We start from the raw sequence: 24,232 nt of genomic DNA, 5'->3' as shown, positions 1-24,232 counted from the left end.
CTCCATACCTTCTCCTCAACGGGAGAGGAGGCCTTATCCCAGCAGTGGGAAATTTACAGGTTGATTATGTTTCTTTTATTTGAAACATTATATAAAACGAAAACAACTTCGTCCCAACCAGATGTCCCACGACACCTACCGTTTTAATGACATCTATGCAGGCGGACTAGCATACGCATAGAGGATTAATGGTAAGCGTTTAACACTGCCCATAAACATTAATCCCGTAAGAAATATTATAAGAGTCTCATATTACAAAAACGTCACCAATCTGAACTTAAACGTTATGTCCCGTATCGTACTTACTGACATTTCAAACCGGAACACAACATACTGAGCATTGCTGTTTTACGGTAGAACGTATGATTAGTTTGGTACCTATCCAGACTTACACGAAGCCAAACAAAGTAACATTCAAAGATAAATCCCTTTAATAAGTAAAACTTTACTCACTCGTTTCTCCTGTTAATAATCTGACGAGGGTCACATAGTCTTCGATATCTGTAAAGAAATATATGTAGTCGATTACGAATAATAAGTAACTCAGTTGATTTTGTTGTATCTGTGGGGCGTGAACGTCGTGACGTAATGAGTCACGTGATCTGAATTGAAGGGATAACTGTCACATTTTTAATTCATTGAGAGCGGTGAGTCGGAAGCTCAATTTCATTATAGAAGGCGATACAGTTCGGTTCTACCAAACGGGAAAAGATCACGCAACTCTGATGGTTGTAATATACCTACTTTATAATTTGTGATTACAGAATTATCATACTGTATCTTTGTGTTTGCCTGAGACATACGCCATGAACCCTGTACCAGAAGCTCCTACCGATGACGGGCGTGCCGCTGATCTATCACAGTCGTCATCACATATCTTTACTAGCTAACCAATTCCGACTGCACACGGCTAGAATTATCTACGTAAAACGTCTATATAGTAAGTCATAAATAAAAAAAAAAAAAAATCAGCCAACTTTCTGCCATATGCTGAAATTCTTACTAAAGTTTCGTCAAAATCAGACGAACATAAACAATGTCTCATTTTTATTTATTAGATTTAAGAATTAAATAAAAAAATATGAAGGAGAGTCGCTTTTCGTTTCTGTTTACTCTGTAACTTCTACGGCATAGATCTATTCAATCAAGAAGGAACTCCACTTAAAACATATTATCTAATTTGTATTATTTTGCTGTCCCTACTCTTGACTTTCGCACGCACACTAAGACATCTTGTAAGTACGAGCTTCTAACTAATGCATGATAATTTTAATTGGCGCGCCTTCCTGAGTTAACAGATGCATACATGCTAAAGAAAGTCTGCTTGCTATTATAACTATGATTTTTTTCTTACTTGATCTCCCTTGGAATTTCTTGAAGATACGAATCGAATATTTGATTCCCCTTGATCCTCCACACATTCGCAGAAACTCGTAAACTTCACTGTTATCTGAAAAAAAAAACTATGTTTTAACAAAGAGTTCAAGTGAGGGCCAATCGGCTTAGGGACTTTGCGTGGCACGGTCGTATAAGTATTGCTAACCAAGAATTTTTTATTTGAAAAACCCATTTAAAATGGGTAAGCGGTTTCGCAAATGGCACTCTGACGTCAAGACATTGGTACTGTAAGAAATATAAATCAACCTCCCCGACCTTGGAAACTAAGATGTTATGTCTTTGTGCCTGTAATCACACTGGCAAACTCATCTTTAAGCGAGAACATAACTATACTGCATATTGCTGTTTGGAGGTTGGATATGTAATGGCATATGTGTATGGCATCTACCCAGACGGACTTGAACAAGTAAACTTACTGGTTAAGTTTAGCTACAGCTATTAACTACTCGTTAGCTGCAGTCAACGACATTTTATGATATGTCAATTTTTTTTTAAAGTACTAAAATTTATGGGCAAAGGTACTTACGTGATAGTCCAGTAGCTGACTTTATGTATGTTATTGCCATCGTTTCATCTGAAAAAATAATGAAAACAAATAAATGATAATTTAAAATGTGGGGGAATGTCTTCAGGAGCAAGGTTAGGAATCTGAGAATGGAGTTCTTCTGTTCAGATAGTTCATTGGAGCCCCCTTTAATAGAGGGGGACTCTTCGAAAGATATGAAATCCCTAGGTAAATGATGGCCAAGCAGATGCGTAGCTTGCGGGAGTACGGGATCGTAACGATATAATTAATGGGGTAAAAGGTGATCGATTGGAATAACACGAGACCATAAATTATTTAAGATATCCAATTAACATCTCAATTTAATATGAAAGACGTTTATTAATTGTCGTTTCTTCTGTGGTTAGAATAGGTTAGCCTCGTAAGAGCGTCATGGCGGCATACGAAAGCGATCTGTGATGCCCCTCGAACAGTTGGAGAGGGTTACCCCTGTTTTTTAGTGGGTATTTCCGTGTACTAGGAGTCCTGGGCACTTGAGAGTAGCATATACCCCTCTCTTCATGTGAGGAAAACGCCTTATCCGTCCTCCAGGGAGAGCAAAAAAGGTCATAGCCTCCTAAACTATTCCATGAAAAAACAAATGCATTCGAAGGAAGTCGAGACGGGCAGCTTTGAAATGATATCGTCAATTTTTAAAACATTATTCAATATAGTAGTTATTTATTATTTTGAAAATAGTAAAGCTTTATAGCAATTAGACATGTGTCCGATATATCGAAAATAATCTAAGGTTTTTCACAAAAGTTTTCACCGCATCTAGAAAACAATGAATACCGTTTTGGTACGTCAAACCATTCAATGTACGATAACATTGAACTCATGAAATACTCGCCCTATCTCTCTTCAACTTTACAGTAACCCATCTGCGAGAAAGGGATGAAGCGAACGTTAAACCGATTTCGATATCACATTCGTTTCATCTCTTTCTCACATATCGTACAATGTTAAGTTAAACAGAGACAGAGCGATATCTGAAATCGGATGATTTAATCCAAATATCCGTTACACAACCGATGTCACAAAATTCGTGTATCGCCCATGCCTAATAGCAATACGTATTTAAAACACATGTGTACATATTTGATAAGCAATTATATTTACAGACAAGGCGTCAGAGTATGTTAATTAACACATTTTGAATAACAAATACATCGTTCTTGATATTTAAATTTAGAATATGGACCTCCATTTGACAGGACAGACTGACAAAATGGCCGCCTGTAAAATATTGGCTTTAATATAATTCCTATTTAGATTATAAGAATGTTGTACAACACAATTATTTACGACTAAAACAATACGATTAATGAAAGGGGTTTGCTGTCAGGAATCCGAAAAATATAGTCACGTGACTTAAATCCAATATGGCGGACGTCCAAGATGGCGGACAGGCTATTTGAAATGCACCCCCATGATATGGGTATCAAATGAAAGGGTTTGCTTTTGTAATTTTTAGTGCGTCCTAAAAAGCGTGTTTTTTTGTTTTTTAAACTATTTATAATTAATAATTGTGTCATTTAATTATTCTCAAACGTTGTTAATTTATTTAACCGTGTCTATTAATTAAAACATAATATATAGCTAAGGCAAATTTGTTCCAACCACGTGTCCCAAAATACCTATTATTGTTACCATATGACGAGCGAAATTGTATGCTTAAGTTTTACTTGAATTTGAAAATAAACAAACAAATTTGTTACCGATGTATCCAGTTAGTTCTTTCAGTGTCACCCTCAATTCTCTCTGATCTGCAACAATAAAACACGTTCTAATAAACTTAAATGTAACCGTATCGACACCCATGTTTTAATTAAAAACATCCATTTGAGCGACCGTTTGCGTATCTTGTACGAAACTCAAATATTTTCCTACGATTTATGACTTTTATCTTGTAAGTTTTTCTAAAAAGGTACCACCTTTTTGTGTCTTTTTTGGACCGTTTAAATATATATTCTATATTAATGAATATTGTGGTCACGTTAAGAATTAAGAAGGATTTGAAACAACCTCAACTTTTCTATAAAGACGGCGTACTTTTTACTGAAGTAACATTTTTCCGAATCCAAATTCCTTTGTGCAATAAAGATAATAAATAGAAGTATTACTTACTTATTATTTTATTGTTAAAGTCAAAATCGATAAGAAATACTGCTAGCATTTTCCTATCATTCCACAATCCACATAATATGTACGGTATTTTTTTTATTTCTATGTAATTAACGCCTTAATGTAAATAATTCTTATGTAAAAACGACTACTGATTTTGTCAAAGAAGATCCTCGAGAAGATCCCGCGGAAAGAACTCAGTACGTACATTTATACGTGTCTCACGACTGAGCTAAGCCTTTCCTTTTTGAAGAGAAGAAGCTTATTCAATCACGATGTTCCAACACGGGTTGATGCTTACACGTGGGTAAGATTCAAGGCCATTCAAGCAATACGTTAACATCAAAGGGGTCATAACTTTGGTTCCTATTTAATTATTTACTGTTTAGGTATTTAAATTTCGAGTTACTAGAAAAATTTTTTAAATTACCTTTCTCGTTCAGAACATCAGCTAGCAGATTTGATATTGGGTGATTTTGAGAACCTGTAAAGAGAAGAATTATTAGATGTATCAGAAGCTAACCTTATTTATAATATAATTTCCTTCGAAATACTTTGTTCTGTTCCTTCATACTGTCACACTTGATCGTCTAGTGGTAATTTATGCAGAAGATATTAAATGCAACATTAAAGCACTGCCATTGGTGTTATTTCTTAGGGAAGGTTTATCAGGACTCAAGAAGAATAGAGACTCAATGAAAAATTATGACAACACGAGGACCTTTTTACGAGCAATCTAATGAGAAACATGTAAATAATTATTAACTTCAAGCAGGGTGGGTTTCTTTCTAACCATCCATCAGACTTTAAAGGTGTAATTGGACATCATGCTTAAGTCTAATTGGTTCCCTTTCTGCTGGTGTTGTGCCTTTTATATCCAGTAGTCTCTCGCTATCATATGTCCGAACCCTGGGTCTCTTTTCGAACACGTTTTAAAGCCTACTACGACCTTGAAGCTTCTTCGTTCCGTGCCAGAGATGGCCATCGCAGTGGTTTTAGTAATTAAAAATTCCACATCAGCCAGTTACCTCCCAGGAGCCCGGTACCTTTCTGAAGGTTTTACTGCGTAAAAAAAAGTGATGGAACGATTCGACACATGCTATGCTGTTTCTTGATTGGTAAATAACAACACATTTAACTTTATCATAGTCCAACTTTAAGAGATTCGATAAAATTAAATTAATTAATTAAAGAAATACGGAACTGTCTAACAAGAGTTTCCTTTAATGATAAATCATTCTGTAAAGTTAAATTTAAATCGAATATAACTTTACCAATTTCAGGTGGTTGTCCTTCCCTACTGAGATGGTGATAAGGGACTCGATGAAAAACGTAGCCATTTTTTAAGAGAAGTGGAAGAAAAGTGCAAATTAATGCAATCCATTAGAACGATGGCCAGATTATTGACAAACTGGAAAAATAACATCCAGACCAAAGGAATCCAGAATCAGACGAAGACTACAACAACACTACTCAACAAAGACAAACTTGGCGTCGTAGAGTTCAATGCAAACTCTTCGACATCTTCAATCCAAAAATTTAGATTCTGATGCTGTTTAACAAAACAAATGCGGGTACATTGAAATAACATGATTTGATATAGCAATTGTAAATAATATTTTAGTTATCAATATAACAGCATATATGTGAAGAAATTATATTACTTTTTTTGTAAAATAAATAAAAAAGGAAAATTCTGTGTGTGTTGGTGCTAAAAGAGCTTAAGATACATTTTTAAGTAAAATATAAATCACATTTTGTCAATTGCTAAAACAATAAAAAATAATACATATTTTTTTTATAACATAGGTAGGCCTATGGGCAAATGGGCCACCTGATGGTGAGTGGTCACCACTGCCTCATTCATAAGCATCATTAACGATGTACGAAATATTAAACATTGTTTACATCGCCAACGCGCCGCCAAACTTGGAAGCTAAGATGTTATGTCCCTGTAAGATGATCCCTCTTGATGTGTTGTCGTTGCCTGTAGTTACACTGACTCACTAACCCTTCAAACCGGAACACAACAATACTCTTGCTGCTTTGCGGTGCTTTGGGTGGTACCAGGCTTGCACAAATCCCTCCAACCAAGTTATTACATTAGTAATACCAACATTGTTATATGTAATATTAAAAAACGGATGTTTGTTCAACGTTTCTATTTTCATTACCAAAAATAAGGGTCATTGATATTGAGGTTAGAGGAAATCAATCAAAACTCTACCAATAGATATTATTATTGTGTTCTGATTTGAAGGGTGAGCCAGCATACATAACATCTTAGTTGCCAAGGTAGGTGGCGCATTAGTGATATGAGGAATGATTAGTATATCATAATTGGTGTCAGGTGTCATATAAAAATATATATTGGCCCTTTAGTAGTAAGCCACAGATTGAATCCGTGAATTCTCATGGACCATTTGTAGATATCGTACCTCTGCGTTGACCTTCTTGTCTATGGACACGTTTTTCTTCATCAGGCTCTTGTGTTCGAGTTGATTCAAAATTTTCATTTGTATCTTCATCCCGAGAATCAAGGGCTGGTCCTTCTTCACCGGATCTCTTATTTTCTTGTTCTATTTTGTATTCATCTTGCTTCGTGTGTTTCACTTCGTGTTTTAAATTGACTGGTTCATTAATGTTTATATGCGCGTGAACTTCTCGATGCGTCTGGTGATCTGTGAATAAAAAAATATCTTAAGTCTTTTCTTGAGTTATATTATTAGTTATTTAACATTTAGTTAGTCGTTTTATAGCTGTGTCGCGTTAATGTAGTGTAGGGACTAATTCCATAACACATTTAAACGAAAGATTACGTACACTATATATTGAAAATTGACATTTGCGCCCGCGACTTCGCCTAGGTTTTTGTTATAAAAGTGTAGCCTATGCTCTTTCTTGGGGTTCATACGAAGTTTCATCAAATTCGGTTCAGTTGTTTAACCGTGAAAGCGTAACACGCAGAGTTACTTTCGCATTTATATTTGTATGGATTTTATGAACGGTTACTATATACTTCACTGTGGAATTAAAAAGTATCTAATATGTTTATTTTCCATTATTCAAGTTATTACCGTAGACCATGGACTATAGTTGTTTTTTTTTAACCTCTTTGTTTGATTATCAATAACAAACGACGCGCCCCGGCTTCGCTCGGCAGCAATTAATTGATAATTGTAACTTATACCCTATAGAATTCAGGAAAAACGTAGCTTTCAAATTGGATCATTAACTCCGGATATAGCCCACCACATTAACGATCAAATTTCACCTCTTCATATTCAGCCTGAGTGAACACAACTATAACCACTTGGACTATATCACGTATGACGTAGACTTATTTAAAATATTGTTAAACGTGCTGTAATATCGAATTAGGACAACCATGTCCTGTAATGATACGTATACAGTTTTGTATCTATATATATAATAGAATTGGAGTGTCTGTTTGTAATATTAAAATAACCGCGTTTTACTAAATGCATATGTATACACGGCACACTGTCTGTCTGTTCGTTCCGGCTAATCTCTGGAACGGCTGGACCGATTTTGACGGGACTTCCACTGGCAGATAGCTGATGAAATAAGGAGTAACTTAGGCTACTTTTATTTTAGAATTATATGTAAAATAATAATAAAGTCACTCTTTTTTATTAAATTCAAACGCATACGAAGTCGCGGGCACAGCTAGTTATAAATAAATAAATAAATATTATTAATGAACATTATGTTTAGTTACTACGTTCTCCTTCCGACGAGTCTTTACATAGCCTTCTGGCGTACTGTCAAATATAGTAGAATAGCTTTAGCCCGCGATTTCGTTCGCGTAAAAGTTGAAATTATTTGTAAAGTAAAAGTAACTTAAGGAGCTGATTTAAGTGCCTGATGCACTAAGAGTGGAACTTTAGAACGTTAGGTCGAAGTACTGCGTCTTATGATCTTACTATGTAGGTAACTATAATTTGGTAGCAATTGATCATTATTTTGTTGCGGATTTATTTCAAAACTATGATATATCCTAAGATATTTTTTGAAATCTAATGTTTTGAAGGACACTCTTATGAATATTGTATTTGTTTGGATAAGTACCTATTAATATTATGTTTATAAACTGTTGCACAAATTATAACACATTATTTTAGAACAACATTTGAATTTTGTTCTAAAATAACGGAAAACACGCAAGGGAGCTCCCATAAGGAATAATTTTCCAATTGAATAGATGGAATATTTTTCCAACAAATCTTCATAGATACTGCGCTCTTATTGGCCGTAGCACAAGCGCCAATGAATTTTCACAAGCACCACTAAATTTTCATGTGCTTAATTTGTGTTTATAATTGATCTCGTGCTCGGCGATGAAGGAAAACATCGTGAGGAAACCTGCATGTGTCTAATTTCAACGGAATTCTGCCACATATGTATTCTACCAACTCGCATTGGAGCAGCGTGGTGGAATATGCTCCAAACCTTCTCCTCAAAGGGAGACGAGGACTTAGCCCAGCAGTGGGAAATTTACAGGCTGTTAATGTATCGGTCGTAGCGAAATATATAGCCTAAAGCCTTTGTAGCAGCACATCTGTTTGTCGTTACGACGCTAGCCACTAGATAGCCACTCCAAGCGTATACAACATCTGCACGCCATCATTACGACGTAAATAATTCCACAGGCTACTCCAAGCGCATACCACATTTATGCACAAAAAACTGCGTATTTGAAACAGATTAGAGACTCTGGATGGGGTCGTTTTTGCTACCGAAACTTTTGTATATATACCCGAAACATTTTTCTTAATAAACACTCATTTTCATTCATTCATCCATTGCATTCCACAATACTGCTCTCTACAAATCAGTCGTTTTATTGTACTGCCACACTTCCTCCTTTAAACCTTCCTCGATAATTGGGATATCTAGCACTGGAATAATTTTTCAAATCGGACCAATCGCCCTGAGATTAGCGCGTTCAACCAAACTACTCGAACACAAGGAGATTTCAACATGACAATTTTACCACTTTCTACTAATATGACATAATATTCCTAATACTGTTATTTTCCGATACGTACAAAGTCAAAAATCTTTATTCAATATGCAAGTGTTACACTTGATTATTGATAGTCAAAAATCTACGACCGGTTCGGAAATTAGCACCTCGGACCTGAGAAGAACCGGCGAGAAGAAGCGGGATTTTTTTTTAATTTCCTTTTTACAAGTATTTATTTCATGTACGATAATAATAAAAATATTTTTGTTGTTGGAAACAGCTTGGAGGCGATCATCTTATGCTCAAGGTTGCACACCTTCTAAGTCAACTACCGTCAACTAAGAAGTCATTAGTGTTGTAATATCCTTTAGCTCACAAACGCTCTTTAACGATTCTTTTGAATTTTACAATAGGTTATTTGACAATGCGAAAAATAAAGTGTCAATTATTGTAATCAGTATATAATATGGGTTTAAAAATAGTTATTTATTAACGAAAGTTGAAAATAATAATTTATTTATTCAAAAATCCATAAATATAAATGCATTTTTTTAAACGTTTGTCACGTGACACAAAACGCTCCCGATTGGTCGGACCTATGATGATGTCACTTGCTGGTTAACCTCGTTTGCCTACTGTATGTGAATTATATGTGCCACAGATTACAATACAGGCAAGTGACGTCACCGACCCTATTGCTGCGCCATATTGTCAAAATATCGTTTTCGCGCGCTATTTTAATATTTAATTTGATATTATTCAGCAAATATGTACTAGAATTAAAAAACACAACTTTTACTTGGTTCCTTAACCTCTACTAAATAATATAAAATGGATTTTAAAAACCAGTCAAATAGCCTATTGAATATTTTAATCGCTAATGTTAGTACTTAGAAAATATCATTTAATAAGCTGACCTAGTTCGCTTCTTCTCTGTTGCAAAACGACAAGAGTGTGAGGATCACCTAGAAAAATCATTCGTATTATAAATGTGTATAGCGTCTGAAAGCAAGAAGAACTGTAACGCCAAATGGGTGCTATTGGAAAATGAGACGCAAAGTTACTTTAAATGCTACAAAGATTATCTTGGCAAAAAAATATGACAGAGTGACTTTTACTGGATGGTAGGGTTTGGTTCAGTTCCTTCTAGGTAGGTACCATCCACCTATCGTATACTCTACCGCCAAGGAGCAATATCTAGTATTGATGTGTTCTGTTTTGAAGGGTGAGCCAAAGTAACCTTGGTAGGTTTGGTGGTGGCGCATTGTTTATATATTGATGAGAAAGAAAGAAAGAAAGAACGAAAGAGAGAGAGAGACAGAGAGAGAAAGAGAGAGAGACAGGGAGAGAAAGAGAGAGAGACAGAGAGAGAAAGAGAAAGAAAGAAAAAATAAGGAAAGTTTATTCAGGACAAGGCACAGTTGAAAACGCGCTTAACACTGACGATATCTTAATATTTCTCTGTTATTATCAAAGACATTGAGATGATCAAAAGTCAAGGTCAAAAATCTTTATTCAATATGGAAGCATTACACTTTTCATTACAAAAAATCTACGACCGGTTCGGAAAGAAACACAGACTTGAGAAGAACCGGTCAGAGAAACTCAGTGGGACTGTTTTCGGTACGAAGTCCTTTAACGCGGCTTACAGTAGAGTGAACTGGCAGAAATCTATGTCATTGTCATATTCATTACGTCTGTTATTTAAAACAATATATAGTTAAAACCTCTTTGCAACCGTTCGACACCTGTGGTTTATATCTTACTGCAATCACTACTTTTAATAACTAATTATAGTCCAGACTGAACTCGGGAAAAGGGGAAAGCTGGAGTTTTGGATGAATCTTCCTTTTGTGGTAAACAAAATCCCAAAAGTCCCCATTGATCCATGTGCCGCTAAGAAAATTATTCAGGGTTAAAGGTCGCGACAAACAGTTTTTCGCGATTATCTTGTAAAAGGTCATAATTATGAAAAAAAAATTAGTTATTAAATTTGAAGCTCATAAAATTTCCAATAAAAAAGATTATATCCCATTTTCTGGGGAAAACAATCAGAGATTAGTCTCCCAAGGAAACAGTTAAATAATTTAAAGTGATAAATATATACTTACGAGGATCCGGTTTCGCGACAGCTAGATACACCTGAAAGATAACAAAATACAGTTTAAAAACATTCAATCATTACTATTTGGAGGTATCTTTGATTTGGTAGGGTTTCATGCAAGTATTGGTAATGCTGTCACAAAATCCAACACTAAACAGTAATACTTTGTATTGCTGTGTTCCAGTTTAAAGGTTTTTTTCCAAAGTCGGTGAACCTTTAAGGAATAGATAATATGTCTATAGGTGGTAGTGACCACCTACCATCAGATGGCTTATTTGTCTGTATTGGAATTTAAATGGTATACCTTTGCCCGGAGTTATATCTATTTAAAAAAATAATCTTAAACACAAATAACCTCTCTGATCGTAATTTATCAGTCCATAAACATTGGAATTCTAAGAAATCTTACCTTAAATAATACTAATATTATAAGTGTGAAAGTGTGGAGGAATGTTTGTAAATCAATCACGACAAAATGGCTGAACGGATTTTAATTAAATTTGGCGTAGAGATAGATTATAGTATAGTATAGTACATAAGGTACTTTTAATCCCTAACACCATCATACATATGCGACGCCACGGACGGGAACTAGTGCAAACTATTCTTTACACTGTTAAGTCACTATCGAGGATCTTAAATAGCTTAAAGTGGATTTCACCGTGATGGAGTGGCTTCGTCTCGTCCACATTCGCAGGGAGTGATCTCTCACCCTTATTTTAGATAAAAAAGGTGTGTTCCTATAGCGTTCACGTTCATACCATCAAAGACAACACACGTCATGTCAAAGAAAAAAATCAACGGCGTTTTTTGACATTTTTGTTTATTGTAAATATTATTGTTTTGGTGAAAAACGAAACGAAAGTTACTTGTGAGTTTCCTGCCGGTTCTACATCAATCAGTATTTCTTTTTCCGAACCAGTAGATTTATATTGTGCCCGTATTTACAATCACAGTGGTTCACTTGTCATCGTCAAACGAGAACACAACAAACTAATATTCATTATATACCAAATGCTATATATGACCTTTTATAATGGTTACTATTACGTCCAACTGGACTATTCTGTAAGACCAATCTCTAAGATCTTTGCAGAAAAAGATCGCATGTCTCCAAAATACAAGTATATGAAGCAAGTTCTTATAGAATTCCGCTGAATGATACGTTTTGTTCAAAATAAGCTAAACTTTATGGTATTCCTTAGAGATTTGGAAGGAATGGTTTTGATGCTCGGTATAATATATCAGTATTGTAATTATGACAATTATGATAACTTGGCTTGGGTAACAACTCAAGCCAAATTATCCATGAGTCAGAGTACGCCAGATGCTGACCTAAAATTCATAAAAAAATTTAAGATACTTTTTTTAGTGAATCTATTGAAGTCAAAATTTTTATTCCTATTTAAATATGATGATGGCCTTTATTATAGTAAAGGTTATCGTAATTATGAACGAAAATACGTTTTTGTAGAAATATAACATTATAGGAAGTTAAACATCAAATGAAATAGAATCAAATATCAATACAAAATACTCTTACTCGAATCTAAATCCTACTTTAGAAGTTTAATAGTACAAATTAAAGTATTTTCACATTTATAGTATCAGTCTAGTGTTCATTTGAATAACCTATAACGTACGCGCAATGCGAAACAAAATGGCGGACTAAAAACGCCATGTTAATACACAATAATGTATCCATTTACATCCACAGTTTTTCGTAATTATTTTACACTTGTATTACTGAAAACTCACTTCACTTCACTGTTATTTAAAATAAAAACACTTGCTCCTAATTTATATTTATATAACAAACATCATTCAAATTAAATTTGCAATCTGTTAACTTTAAATATGCGTAATAATTAAGAAAAAGATTTCAAATATTGCATAGTTTAAATGTATGATAAATCATTTGAATATGTCATACAATTTTAAATTCATATTAATGTATGATTCAATAAATATAAACAGATTTAAGTTAACGTTATCAAAAGCAGCGTTGCAAGTTATATGAACTTATATAAAGATTTCTTTAATAAAAAGTTTCAACATACAAAAACGTTTATAAAAAAAGAAAACTAACGTATTAATGCATATTAGACGTCAAATATATATTATTGGTGGCGGTTTTTCTTAAACAGTTTATAATGGCGATTGTAGTATTTTAAAATGATTTCAAAATTACTTTTAAGAGTACTTGAATAATATAAAATAATATGTAGAATGTAAATAAAAACAAAATTACATTTATCTATGTAATCAATAAATAAATACCAGTTTTTTTTTTTTTAATAAACAATATTGTATGATCACGAGCGTGTGTTTTTCAGCCTAATCAAATGAATGAATTTAGATTAAAATTAGGCCGCATCATTGGAACCACAGACAAACTGATTAAAAAAAAAGACTTACATGAAATAACGCCAAAACGACGCCTACACGAAAAACGAAATCCATCGCTTTTCGTGACGAGACTAAACTTAAAATCCACATTATTTTTATCATTCCATGTTTTATATTATAACTTTGTTTAATTTCAACCACCTGTGCAAACTTAATTGATTGCTTTATTAACCGTCTTGTTCTTACTTGTTTTTCGTAAGGGCAAATCTATAATTTGATACGGATTATTGGAATTGTATAATTTTATTATTTCAAGGCGATTTGTAAAGCGTAATTACGTTCATTTATATTGATAAAACCGCAGTGTTTCTAGTATTCAACGTCATGGATCCGCCATTTTGGGACGTAGACGCATGTATTTCCAATATCTTCAACAAACATCGTTATTTTTAAGCCAATTAACACAAAAAATAACATTATTATACACCTAAATCTTTCTCATGAATCATTCCGTCCATTGGTGAAAATCGTATATAAATCCGGTCGGTAGTTTTTGAGCTTATCGGGTTCGAACAAAGGCGGTGGGGGTATTGAAATGCGCCACCAACCTTGGGGACGGAGATGTTATGATCCTTGAGCCTGCAATTACACTGGCTCATTCATCCTTCATACCGAAACACAGCAAATACTAGATATTGTCGGTGGAACCTACCCAGACGGGCTTGCACAAAGCCCTATAACCACGCTTACAACCTTTGTTAAAAGTATAACACCTCGTCTTATTGCTTCCACTGGTGACAGGAGGGCTGGTTCATTATTCGGCCAAAGTCTCGGTATAGGAATTTCTATTCCACGGCACGTATTTGTATTTAAAATTAACGATTTTGTATAACATTTCCTAAAGTATGGCTCAAATGTTGAGTAGTTGCTAATTCTTTTCTTGCCTGTTCGATGAAGCTATCGAAGTCCTTCTTGCCTTCAGTACCTCGTGTCTATTTGAGGAGGGATGTTTGTAAGTTTAATATTAAATCATCAAATTTATTTCGTTATTTATTGAAAATATATAACGAAATAAATTTGACATGACTTTTATGATTATTATAATAATATATAGACGACGTATATAGTAAACAAGACAGTAGAGGGGACGGATGAGATTATCCGGAGAAGAACCGGAGGTACTGATATGTCTCGTCTGATTAGCAGACTGATGTGGCAGTAGATTATTCACGTATTTTGGGGGACCGATGACCATTGGAGCAGACGAGTCCACATCCGACCGACAGCCGGACTGATAACTTGAAGAAGGTGGCGGGACTCGACTGGATAAAGAAGGTGGACAACCACATTGGGAGAGGCCTATCTCCAGCAGTGGGTTGTATTTGGCTAATACTGATGATGCAGATCAATAATTTAAGTTTAGTTTTGGGCTAAAGGTTTGGGTCGTTGTGGTTGAGCCGAAACCTTTCGTGTTTCAAGTCTCGAAAGTCTCTATACTATTCCGGATTTTATAGTCTCATCTCTAAAATAAAACCTCCTTAACGCAAACATATTTTTCAAATTCAAAAAGCTCTCTATATATTTTTATAGATAAGTATAATTACATTACTGAGTCTGTTTATAAATAAAGAAATTGTTATTAAAAAAAAATCGGGTAAATTTCGAAACTTCCAAAACTATATTATTGGTAATTTCAAAACCAAATTAAGACTAAAAATGTTAAAATCACAGACGACAGTTCGACATATTTGTATATACGTATAATTTAACCATTTTGATTGTAATCGTGGACAAATTTTCGAAAGTCAAAAAGAAGTCTGTTTGTATAATTAAATAATATTTGTATATACATTTACATTGTGTTATTCAAATATACTTCATAATTGTATTTAGATTAATATTTAATTATTCAAATGAGATATCTCTACGTAGTATAAAACAAAGTCGCTTCCCATTTGTATCGCTTGGATCTTTTAAACTACGCAACGCATTTTAATGCGGTTTTCGTCAATAAACAGAGCGATTCAAGAGGAAGGTTTGTATGTACAATACATGCATATTATAGTAGAGAAATGCCGAGAATTTCAACTTCCCTGTTTGGAAGGAGATTTTTTCTGTTTATGTTTGTTCTTTAACCTAAAAGTTTTATATATGTTACCGAAATTGTATACCAATCCTAGGAATTTTTTACAATTCCGAGGCTATTTATGAAATGTATAAAATATTGTTTCAAAAACTATTTAATACTATTTATTATATTTAATTTATTATAAATGTCCAAGGAGGTGTGTACAATTTCTAGGAATTGTATATAATTCCAATATCGTAATTAGGAAATCGATAAAAATAATGTTTTCTGTAATAAAAACACGTTGTTAAAATGAGAATAATATTTTTTATCGAAGCACTTGAAGCGTCGAGACAACAACGTTCAGGTAACAATCACATCGTAAAATATAATAATCTTCATATTATCTTACTAACTAAAGCTTCGAAAATCAACTATCGATTTATATTTTTCCTATAAAGTCAAATGTTAGTGAGTAGCCCTAGCCTCCAATATGGTGTTATGTCATTGGATTATATCATTAATTATATCACATTATTATTAATATTACATATTATAAATATATACAATTATTATTGTAATTAATTGGTCAATAATTTGTACAACTTTAATTAATATTATTTTATATGGCATAACGTTTAATACTGGGATATGACATTATTTCTTATTTTAAAAATGATTGAGCCGTCATAAGGAAAACAATTGGATGATTGTGAGGCATTGTAAAGAAATATAGAGAGATTGAAACATCATTGTAAAACATCATTAAATTTTGCCATCCCGAACTACTGAAATTACACAAACTTTCGTTAACAATACCCTCCCCTCGCCCCGCTATCCCCGCGTCCCCTTTGGTCTCTAAAATGTTTCACACTACCGATTGCTATTTAGGAAACGTATAGGTTTCCAAGGAAATGTGTCTAATATAATTTATTTCACACATTTCCGTGCGATTTTAGGAATTCTATACAATACCTAGATTTCATATATTTCCGATAACATATATACCCTTACCGTAACTGTGTGAAACCGGTTACAATAAGGGTCACTAGTGTAAAATACCTATGTGTGGTTTGTGTGTTCATTCCCCTAAAAACCTTGACCGATTTTGATGAATTTTTTTTTTGTACTTCTTGACTCACCTGTATGTCCTTTAGCTATAGTTTGTCAGCTGAATGCCGACATCGATATTTATTTTTGAAGTTACACATTCTTTTAGCGCGCTATGAAAAAATGATAACATCATCAAGTCGCTCGAAATAGACAACTTAACGCCTTGTCTTGTGTTACAATGTTTATTTTATTACTAATTCATATTTAAAATGTTTAAATGTAATGCGAGTGTTGTAATGATCATTATTATTTTATTGTAAATAATTATTTGCATGTTATTAAACGCCATTGTTAATTTTGCCGAAGGATTATACGTACTTAAGTGCAGGCACGTTTTTTTTTCTGTTGTTATTTAAAAAAATATTTCAGGATTAATCTTTATTTTTAATTTTAGTCAGGATTAAATCGGGACGGGCTTAGGACGTGGACGTTAGCGAACAATACTATATCCGGTTTGTTCTATACAAGAAAGGACAAGTCATTTATTTATATGAGGAATAGAAAAGGTCCAAGAATTGTACCTTGAAGGATCTCCATACCAAATGAGAACATAGCAAAACTTTTTCATTTAACGTGAACCCTCTGAATTCTATTGTGAAGGTAAATTCAAAACATCGAGCGCACATTTCCTAATTCCATTGTGATAGAGTTTCTTGACCACAGTCTCATGTTGAACTCAATCAAAAGCTTTGGGTAAGTCACAGAAAATCCCTAAGACATTTAACTTTTGGTGGATTGTTCTGCTTACCTTAAATATAAACGTTTTATAGAAATAAAATATGCACGAGTGTTTGATCTACTGGTATACTAATAATAAATTAATTATTCTTAAAAATAATCTTAGTTTCTTACTAATATTATAAGTACGAAAGTCTATATGATGTTTGTTATTCAATCAAGGAAGAATGGCTGAACGGATCTGAATGGTATTTGTCACCGAGATAGATTATAAAGGGCGGATTCTATAAGTATATCAAATATATGAAATAGATTACTTGATATATAACATAGTAGGCAAAAATCAAGAATTTTAACAGTTGTATCTAGACTATTATTGTTATTTATTCATTTTCGGGGAAAAATCAGTTTCTTAGCGGTTATTCGCAGATCAGTATATTTTCTCCAGACCATCAGTTGTTTACACTTGGACTATTAATAACTAAGACTGAAAATTTTATACGCGAATTCCAAAAACACAAAAAAAAAATTAAATCGAACGATTTTACGAATTTTACTTAACTATTTCTGTGTTCATTTTTTTATGTACGTAAGACGCTGCACACATTTGTGTAAATAACCGTCTTTATATATGTTTTAGTCAAAACAGACCAACGCTATTATCAGTAATAGACTTGTAACAGCACGTCATTACGTCATTAGCCATAACAAGCACATACCGCTTGACGTCATCATTTAAAACAATAGTTTTGACAAGAATTGTTTTATTTGAAACTGGAGCATACGGTGTCACGTATGACGCACTTCAGGCAGATGGATCGAGGAAGTGAACAAGTCAGTGAGACCTCACTGGAAGGCGGAGAACTGCTTTAGCACAGCTCGAAGGAGGTCTACGTCCAGCAGTTATTCGCCTATTTAGTATTTAGGTAATCTATGTTCAGTCCTTAGGTAAGCTACCTTCATTTTGAACCTACTCGTTCTGTCTAATACTTCGAATGGCCACGGGATTTGAACGTAGGACAGCGGAATTTGCAGTCTTATAATCTGATGATGTTGTCCTTACCGATCACATGAGAGACCAGCTAACTTAACAGGAAATATAGAGTGCACCTGTGTTTGTGCACAAGTGTGCGCACCAACACAGGTGCACTCTGTATTCTCTCACCCTCATGCGTCCAATCCGACACGACCGGAAAGAATGCAGGTGCAGAACCAAAGGCTTTACGTGTTTTCCGAGCCACGGACACACACACACTTCCCCACACTTGTTCACACTTCCAATTTCCAGACTCCAGGCTGTTACTGAGAGTCTTTGATAGAAAACCCAATGATTTTTTATTGGTCGATCTGAGGTTTGAACCTAAGAACTCGGGATCTGCGGCCTCACCAACGAGGCAATCGCCAGATCATTAAACTAGACAATAGACCGAGTCAGTCTGGGTACATAGAGAAACCAGGAATTGAGTTACATAAAGGATACGGACTTACCAAATCACAAAAAGAGAATTTACTTGGTGGTAGGGTCTTATTTTACGTTTGGGTATGTACCAATTACTTGGGTAGGTATCATCACACATTCTGGTGTAAACAACAGGTTCTTTTTCATCACACCCATACTTGTGGGGTATCTATGGATAGGTCTTCAAAAATGGTATAGAGGTTTCTAATATCATTTTTTTCTTAACTGAATAGTTTGCGCGAGAGATACTTCCAGTGGTAAAATGTGCCCCCCCCCCCTGTAACTTCGACAATAAGAGAATGATAAAACTAAAAAAATAGGTATACGATGTACATTACCATGCAAACTTCCACCGAAAATTGGTTTGAACGAAATCTAATAAGCAGTTTTTTTTTATACGTCATAAATCGTAAACCGCAATTTACCTTTCATTCAATCCACTCAAATATAAACATAAAAAATTTAATTTCATAAACATAAACCTTGTTACTTACTGCTACGGAACCCTTTATGGGCGAGTACGACTCCCACTTGGCCGCTTTTTATAGATAATGGTACGGAGCCCTTCGTACGCGAGCCCGACTCGCACTAAGTCCGTCTTACAATTTTTGTTTTCATACAATAACAATAAACACATTTTCGTTATTTGAAACGGCCTGGAGGCGATCATCTCATCCCCAAGTTGTGCAGTCAACTAAGAAGTCATTCGTTTTGTAATATCCTTTCGCATCCTTTAAACATTCCTTAACGATTTTTGCAATTGAATAATTTCCAACGTTTTCAGACAGAGATTTCGGTTTTAGTCATTGTAACTACAGGCACAAGGGATAACAACATTATTCCCAAAATTACGCATTGCGAAATAAGGAATGGTTTAAAAAATAACGGATACAATTTCAAAATAATTTATTCAATACATCGCTTTGGTACATTTATTAAACACATTATTACACGAACAGAAGAAACTATTTTATGTATATATCATTACTCCAAAGCTATTGGCAGCAAATTTCATTTTTCGTTCACAAAACTGAACACTGAACTGACTGACAGTTCTTCGCCATGTTAGTGCATATTTTCGTTTCTGTTTTTACAACAGGTGTGAACCCTTGCTTAGAATCCTGACACTTATCAATCACTGGAGCTTCTCTACGAACGTCAATAGTTAACAAAACGTAAAAGCGAAACATGACTTTAAAAAACTTCCTGTAATAAATGGCGGAAATTGTCACGTAAGGAAGAATGTTATGCTCCAGTCGACCTTTCCCTCTCTGTCTCTTTCTATTGTATACGGTTTAATGTAACATTATTTGAGGTTATGTTTTGTTATTGTTTTAATCTCATCATTTAATCATTAGCGAAATCAACTTCGTTCCAACCGGGTGTCCAATTTAAAATCTAATTCGATCCAAAATTAACTCTTATTGTCAGCTGACGCAATTAAAGAGAACCATGCCCATAAGAGCCGAGATGGCCCAGTGGTTAGAACGCGTGCATCTTAACCGATGATTTCGGGTTCAAACCCAGGCAAGCACCACTGAATTTTCATGTGCTTAATTTGTGTTTATAATTCATCTCATGCTCGGCGGTGAAGGAAAACATCGTGAGGAAACCTGCATGTGTCTAATTTCAACGAAATTCTGCCACATGTGTATTCCACCACAATTCAAACTTAGTATCGTACGATCGCAATCTGTCTCCTCAGATACTTTGAGTTTTCCAATTAATAATTTAAATGTCAAATTAAAGCAATCATTAAACTGAACTTTGCGCGTTAATAAAGCGGATTCAATTCAATTTCAGTTGAGCAACTGAACAAGCAAATGAAATTTGAAATCGCGTCTACGGTTTTAATGCTCTGAATCTGTTCATTCTGAACTCAAACTCGCCAGATATAAACGTAGTTTCAACGTTAAGTAAGTACCGATAAGACCGTAGTTAGTTGAGTTAATATATTTCCGAATTCACATAAAATTTGCTGCCAATTTTAATAACCTGCTTACATTTCTAAATTAACGAAAAACGAACTTTGATTCCTCATGAAGGTAATCAATGAGCCAATTTAGAAATAATTCCGAACCGGCTCATAGATCGAACGATTTGTAGACAATATCCAGACACATACTATTACATAAAGTAACGTTTTGACAATGAACAATGACGTAAATAAAACAAGTGAATGAGTAGAACAGCCAGCGTTCACGTATGAGCCGTTATAGAAATATAATCACGTGAACACCTGCTGTCATTTTATGTCATAAACAAATAAATATTGAATTGTCTTGCAGAGAATGTCTTCGTCTTATCTTATCGCGTCGATTGTGTGAAAACTACTCGACGTATCGGCGCGAGACTATTAAAAACCGACGCGGAATCAATCGTAGACGGACAAGCTTTAAATTCTTCGGAATACATTGATCCTCGACTGTTTATTCGAGCTTAGTTAATGCCCAGCGAAGCCGGCTGGTAAGAGCTACTTTAATATTACAATACAATCTTGATTTGATTATATTTGCGGACGGATGATTGAATGTTTTTTTTTTTTTAATATTATGATAGTCAATGGATGTTTGTGTATGAGAGATATATATAAATATATAGCTTACTTACTGTTCCCTGTCAGTTTCGCTGGGCATTGAAGATGAGAGGGGGAACGAGTCACCGGAAATCAACAAATAGCCTTTAACCAATCAACGGACGATTCCTCGTCGATACGTTCAGTACTTTTCGCAAAAAAATTATAAATAATCTATATGTAGATAAATATAAAATCATTTGTCCTGGCTGACTATTAACGCACAGTCAAACTCAGTTCAGAAAATTGAACTTTGGAACATACAAATACGTGGAATAGCGTCGTAATTATAAATAAATAAATATCGGACAACATCACATCCATTACTCTGATCCCAATGCAAGTAGCTAAAGCACTTGTGTTATGGACATCAGAAGCAACGACGGTACCACAAACACCCAGACCCAAGACAACATAGAAAACTAATGAACTTTTTCTACATCGACTCGGCTGGGAATCGAACCCGGTACCTCGGAGCGGCGTACCCGTGAAAACCGGTGCACACACTTCTCGATCATGGAGGTCGACAAATTATAAATAAATATATATCAAACAAGAACTGATTCTCGTGCATACGTTAATCTAAAGTTGTTAATTTTATGTATTTTAATGTCAATAAAGCCTCATCCTGGTCAGAATCATTGTCATTGAATACGTTGAAGCGTGGTGGTTACAGCATGCTTCCTTTAAATTATAAAATATAAATATTTGCGTTACAAGAGCTCCAGTTAAAATTCTTGCATGATTTGTAATTAGTACACGACTTCCCAAAAAAGGAGTGTTATGTTTTCAGGGTTCATGTGTCCGTGAGTTTCTTTTTTCCACCATAACTATTCAACGGTCGAACATATTAAGATATATCGGTTATAATTAAATCAATTCATTAATTAATTGGGTATGATTATTTTAATTTATAAATTAAATAATTGTTATTTAATTTTCATTTTTTTGCAAGACAATGGTTTTGTATTATCAACTTAACATATAATTTGAGAAAATTAAAACTAAACAATAAATGCAATTTTGGAATACCTTAACCCTATACTTATATTTATAGTGAATTAAACGAAATTACAACTTATAGTTATACAGATAAATACTATTTTTGTTAGGACAAGTTACACGTTATAAGATCTTTTGAGCTATTCAAATAAATTCGACTAATTTTAATGAAAAATATATATAACACTACAGAGAAACGACGTACTAGACAATATTTATCAATTCCATGGTCGAAATACAATTCAAAATTTTCTTTTTTTTTTTTACAAAAATCTCGAAAAATCGTGACATTATTATTGTTTTTTTTTTTTTTTTTATAATTGTCATTATTATACACTTAAATTTACTAAAATAACAATCCTAATTACATAGTGAGTAAAATAATTTATTACTTTTACATAACATTACATTATATTTAATGCAACTATAAGGAATTATGACGCATCGCCAATATTGTGTTGACATTTCAAATTTACAATCGTGACACACATTCTATTGCAGATCCATAATTCCGAAGTGGCTCATGATCCAAAACACATTCGAAAAAACACAAAGACAAGTACAACCCATAACTCCAAAGTGACTCATGATCCAAAACAGAATTATGAAAACAAAACGACAATCATTCTCCACAATTCCGAAGTGGCTCATGATCCAAAACAGAATTATGACAAAAAAAAAAAAGAGAATCATTCTTGGCAATTCCGAATTGTCTCATGATCCAAAACAGAATCAACAATAAAACTAATTTATGAAATGGACATTTGTTAAGAGTTTTGAGTAATCGAAAAAAAAACATTTATACAAAATAAAACAGTCTTAGAACATTTGGCTTAAGTTATGATCCGGTACGGAAAAGTACTTAATTATTCAGATATACCATCTTAACATAATATATATATATGTATATGTATGTATAATGGAAGAATGCTAACGACTAGTAAAGTTAATAATTTCATAATATTATATAGGGGAACAAATACTATCGTTTAGTAATATAATAATTCTGACAAATTACTAAAGAACAGATTATCATATCGTTGATGATCAAATAAAATAAACATATATACTCTATTCCAACCATAACAGGAAAAACATATGACAGCAAATTGAGATATCATTGGTTGAGATTAATCTATGATATTCACTATGGATTCGCGATAAAATGGCGTTTTGAACGTCGACAAAACTTATCGGAATTTTGAAAGTAAAATTAAAATGGATATAAGTAGTTAAGTGCATCAGTGTTGTATTATAAATAAAGATATATTAATCATAAACTCTCAGTAGTGCACGATATAGATGAGTTATTATCAAATCGCATGAAATACGTAAATCTAAGGTTTGTTTATATTTTTTCCTACTTCCATTGGAATAGGCTATATATATAATAATACATATCAACGAAGTATATAGTACGCACGCACACAACACAGTAGAGAGCGGATGAAGAGACGTGACGGTACAAGATGTACGACGATTCTAATATGTACCGTTAGCATCACAATCGATTTTTTTTTTTTTACATTATATTAAAGTACGTCTGTGTGCATATCCGTCTGGGTAGATGCAACCCACTCATCATATAATCTACCGCCAAACAGCAATACTTAGTGTTGTGTTTTGGTTTAAATAGCGAGCTAGTGTTACCACAATCTCAGTGCCCAAGGTTGGAGGCGATGTAAGGATGATTAACATTCTACAGTGATTTTGACAATCGTGACGTTCAGATGGTCTTATGCAAGTCCATCTATATTAAGTCTGTTCCAACCACAAGAGGACAAAAGCCAAATAAACATTTGACCTTGAATTGATGCGATACCAT

The 24,232-nt window shown here is 33.9% G+C and overlaps 1 protein-coding gene across 1 annotated transcript in view; it reads right to left on the bottom strand.

Annotated features, from left to right (window-relative positions):
- LOC113402243 (mucin-2-like) overlaps window positions 1-18,986 on the bottom strand; it is a 38,333-nt gene extending 19,347 nt beyond the window's left edge. The window contains exons 1-7 of the mRNA XM_064220064.1: window positions 18,920-18,986; window positions 18,537-18,746; window positions 6,508-6,750; window positions 4,500-4,553; window positions 3,664-3,711; window positions 1,921-1,972; window positions 454-602 (exon numbers count right to left, since the gene is read on the bottom strand). Coding sequence (XP_064076134.1) covers window positions 454-602; window positions 1,921-1,972; window positions 3,664-3,711; window positions 4,500-4,553; window positions 6,508-6,750; window positions 18,537-18,746; window positions 18,920-18,986 — 823 coding nt within the window. The remainder of the gene's footprint in view (window positions 1-453; window positions 603-1,920; window positions 1,973-3,663; window positions 3,712-4,499; window positions 4,554-6,507; window positions 6,751-18,536; window positions 18,747-18,919) is intronic.
- Between the last annotated feature and the right edge of the window lie 5,246 nt (window positions 18,987-24,232).

Source organism: Vanessa tameamea, chromosome 31, assembly GCF_037043105.1.
Source record: "Vanessa tameamea isolate UH-Manoa-2023 chromosome 31, ilVanTame1 primary haplotype, whole genome shotgun sequence".
In the NCBI taxonomy this organism is placed as follows: domain Eukaryota; kingdom Metazoa; phylum Arthropoda; class Insecta; order Lepidoptera; family Nymphalidae; genus Vanessa; species Vanessa tameamea.
Note: the sequence above shows the minus strand (reverse complement) of the source record. Positions and strands in the feature narration are given on the sequence as shown.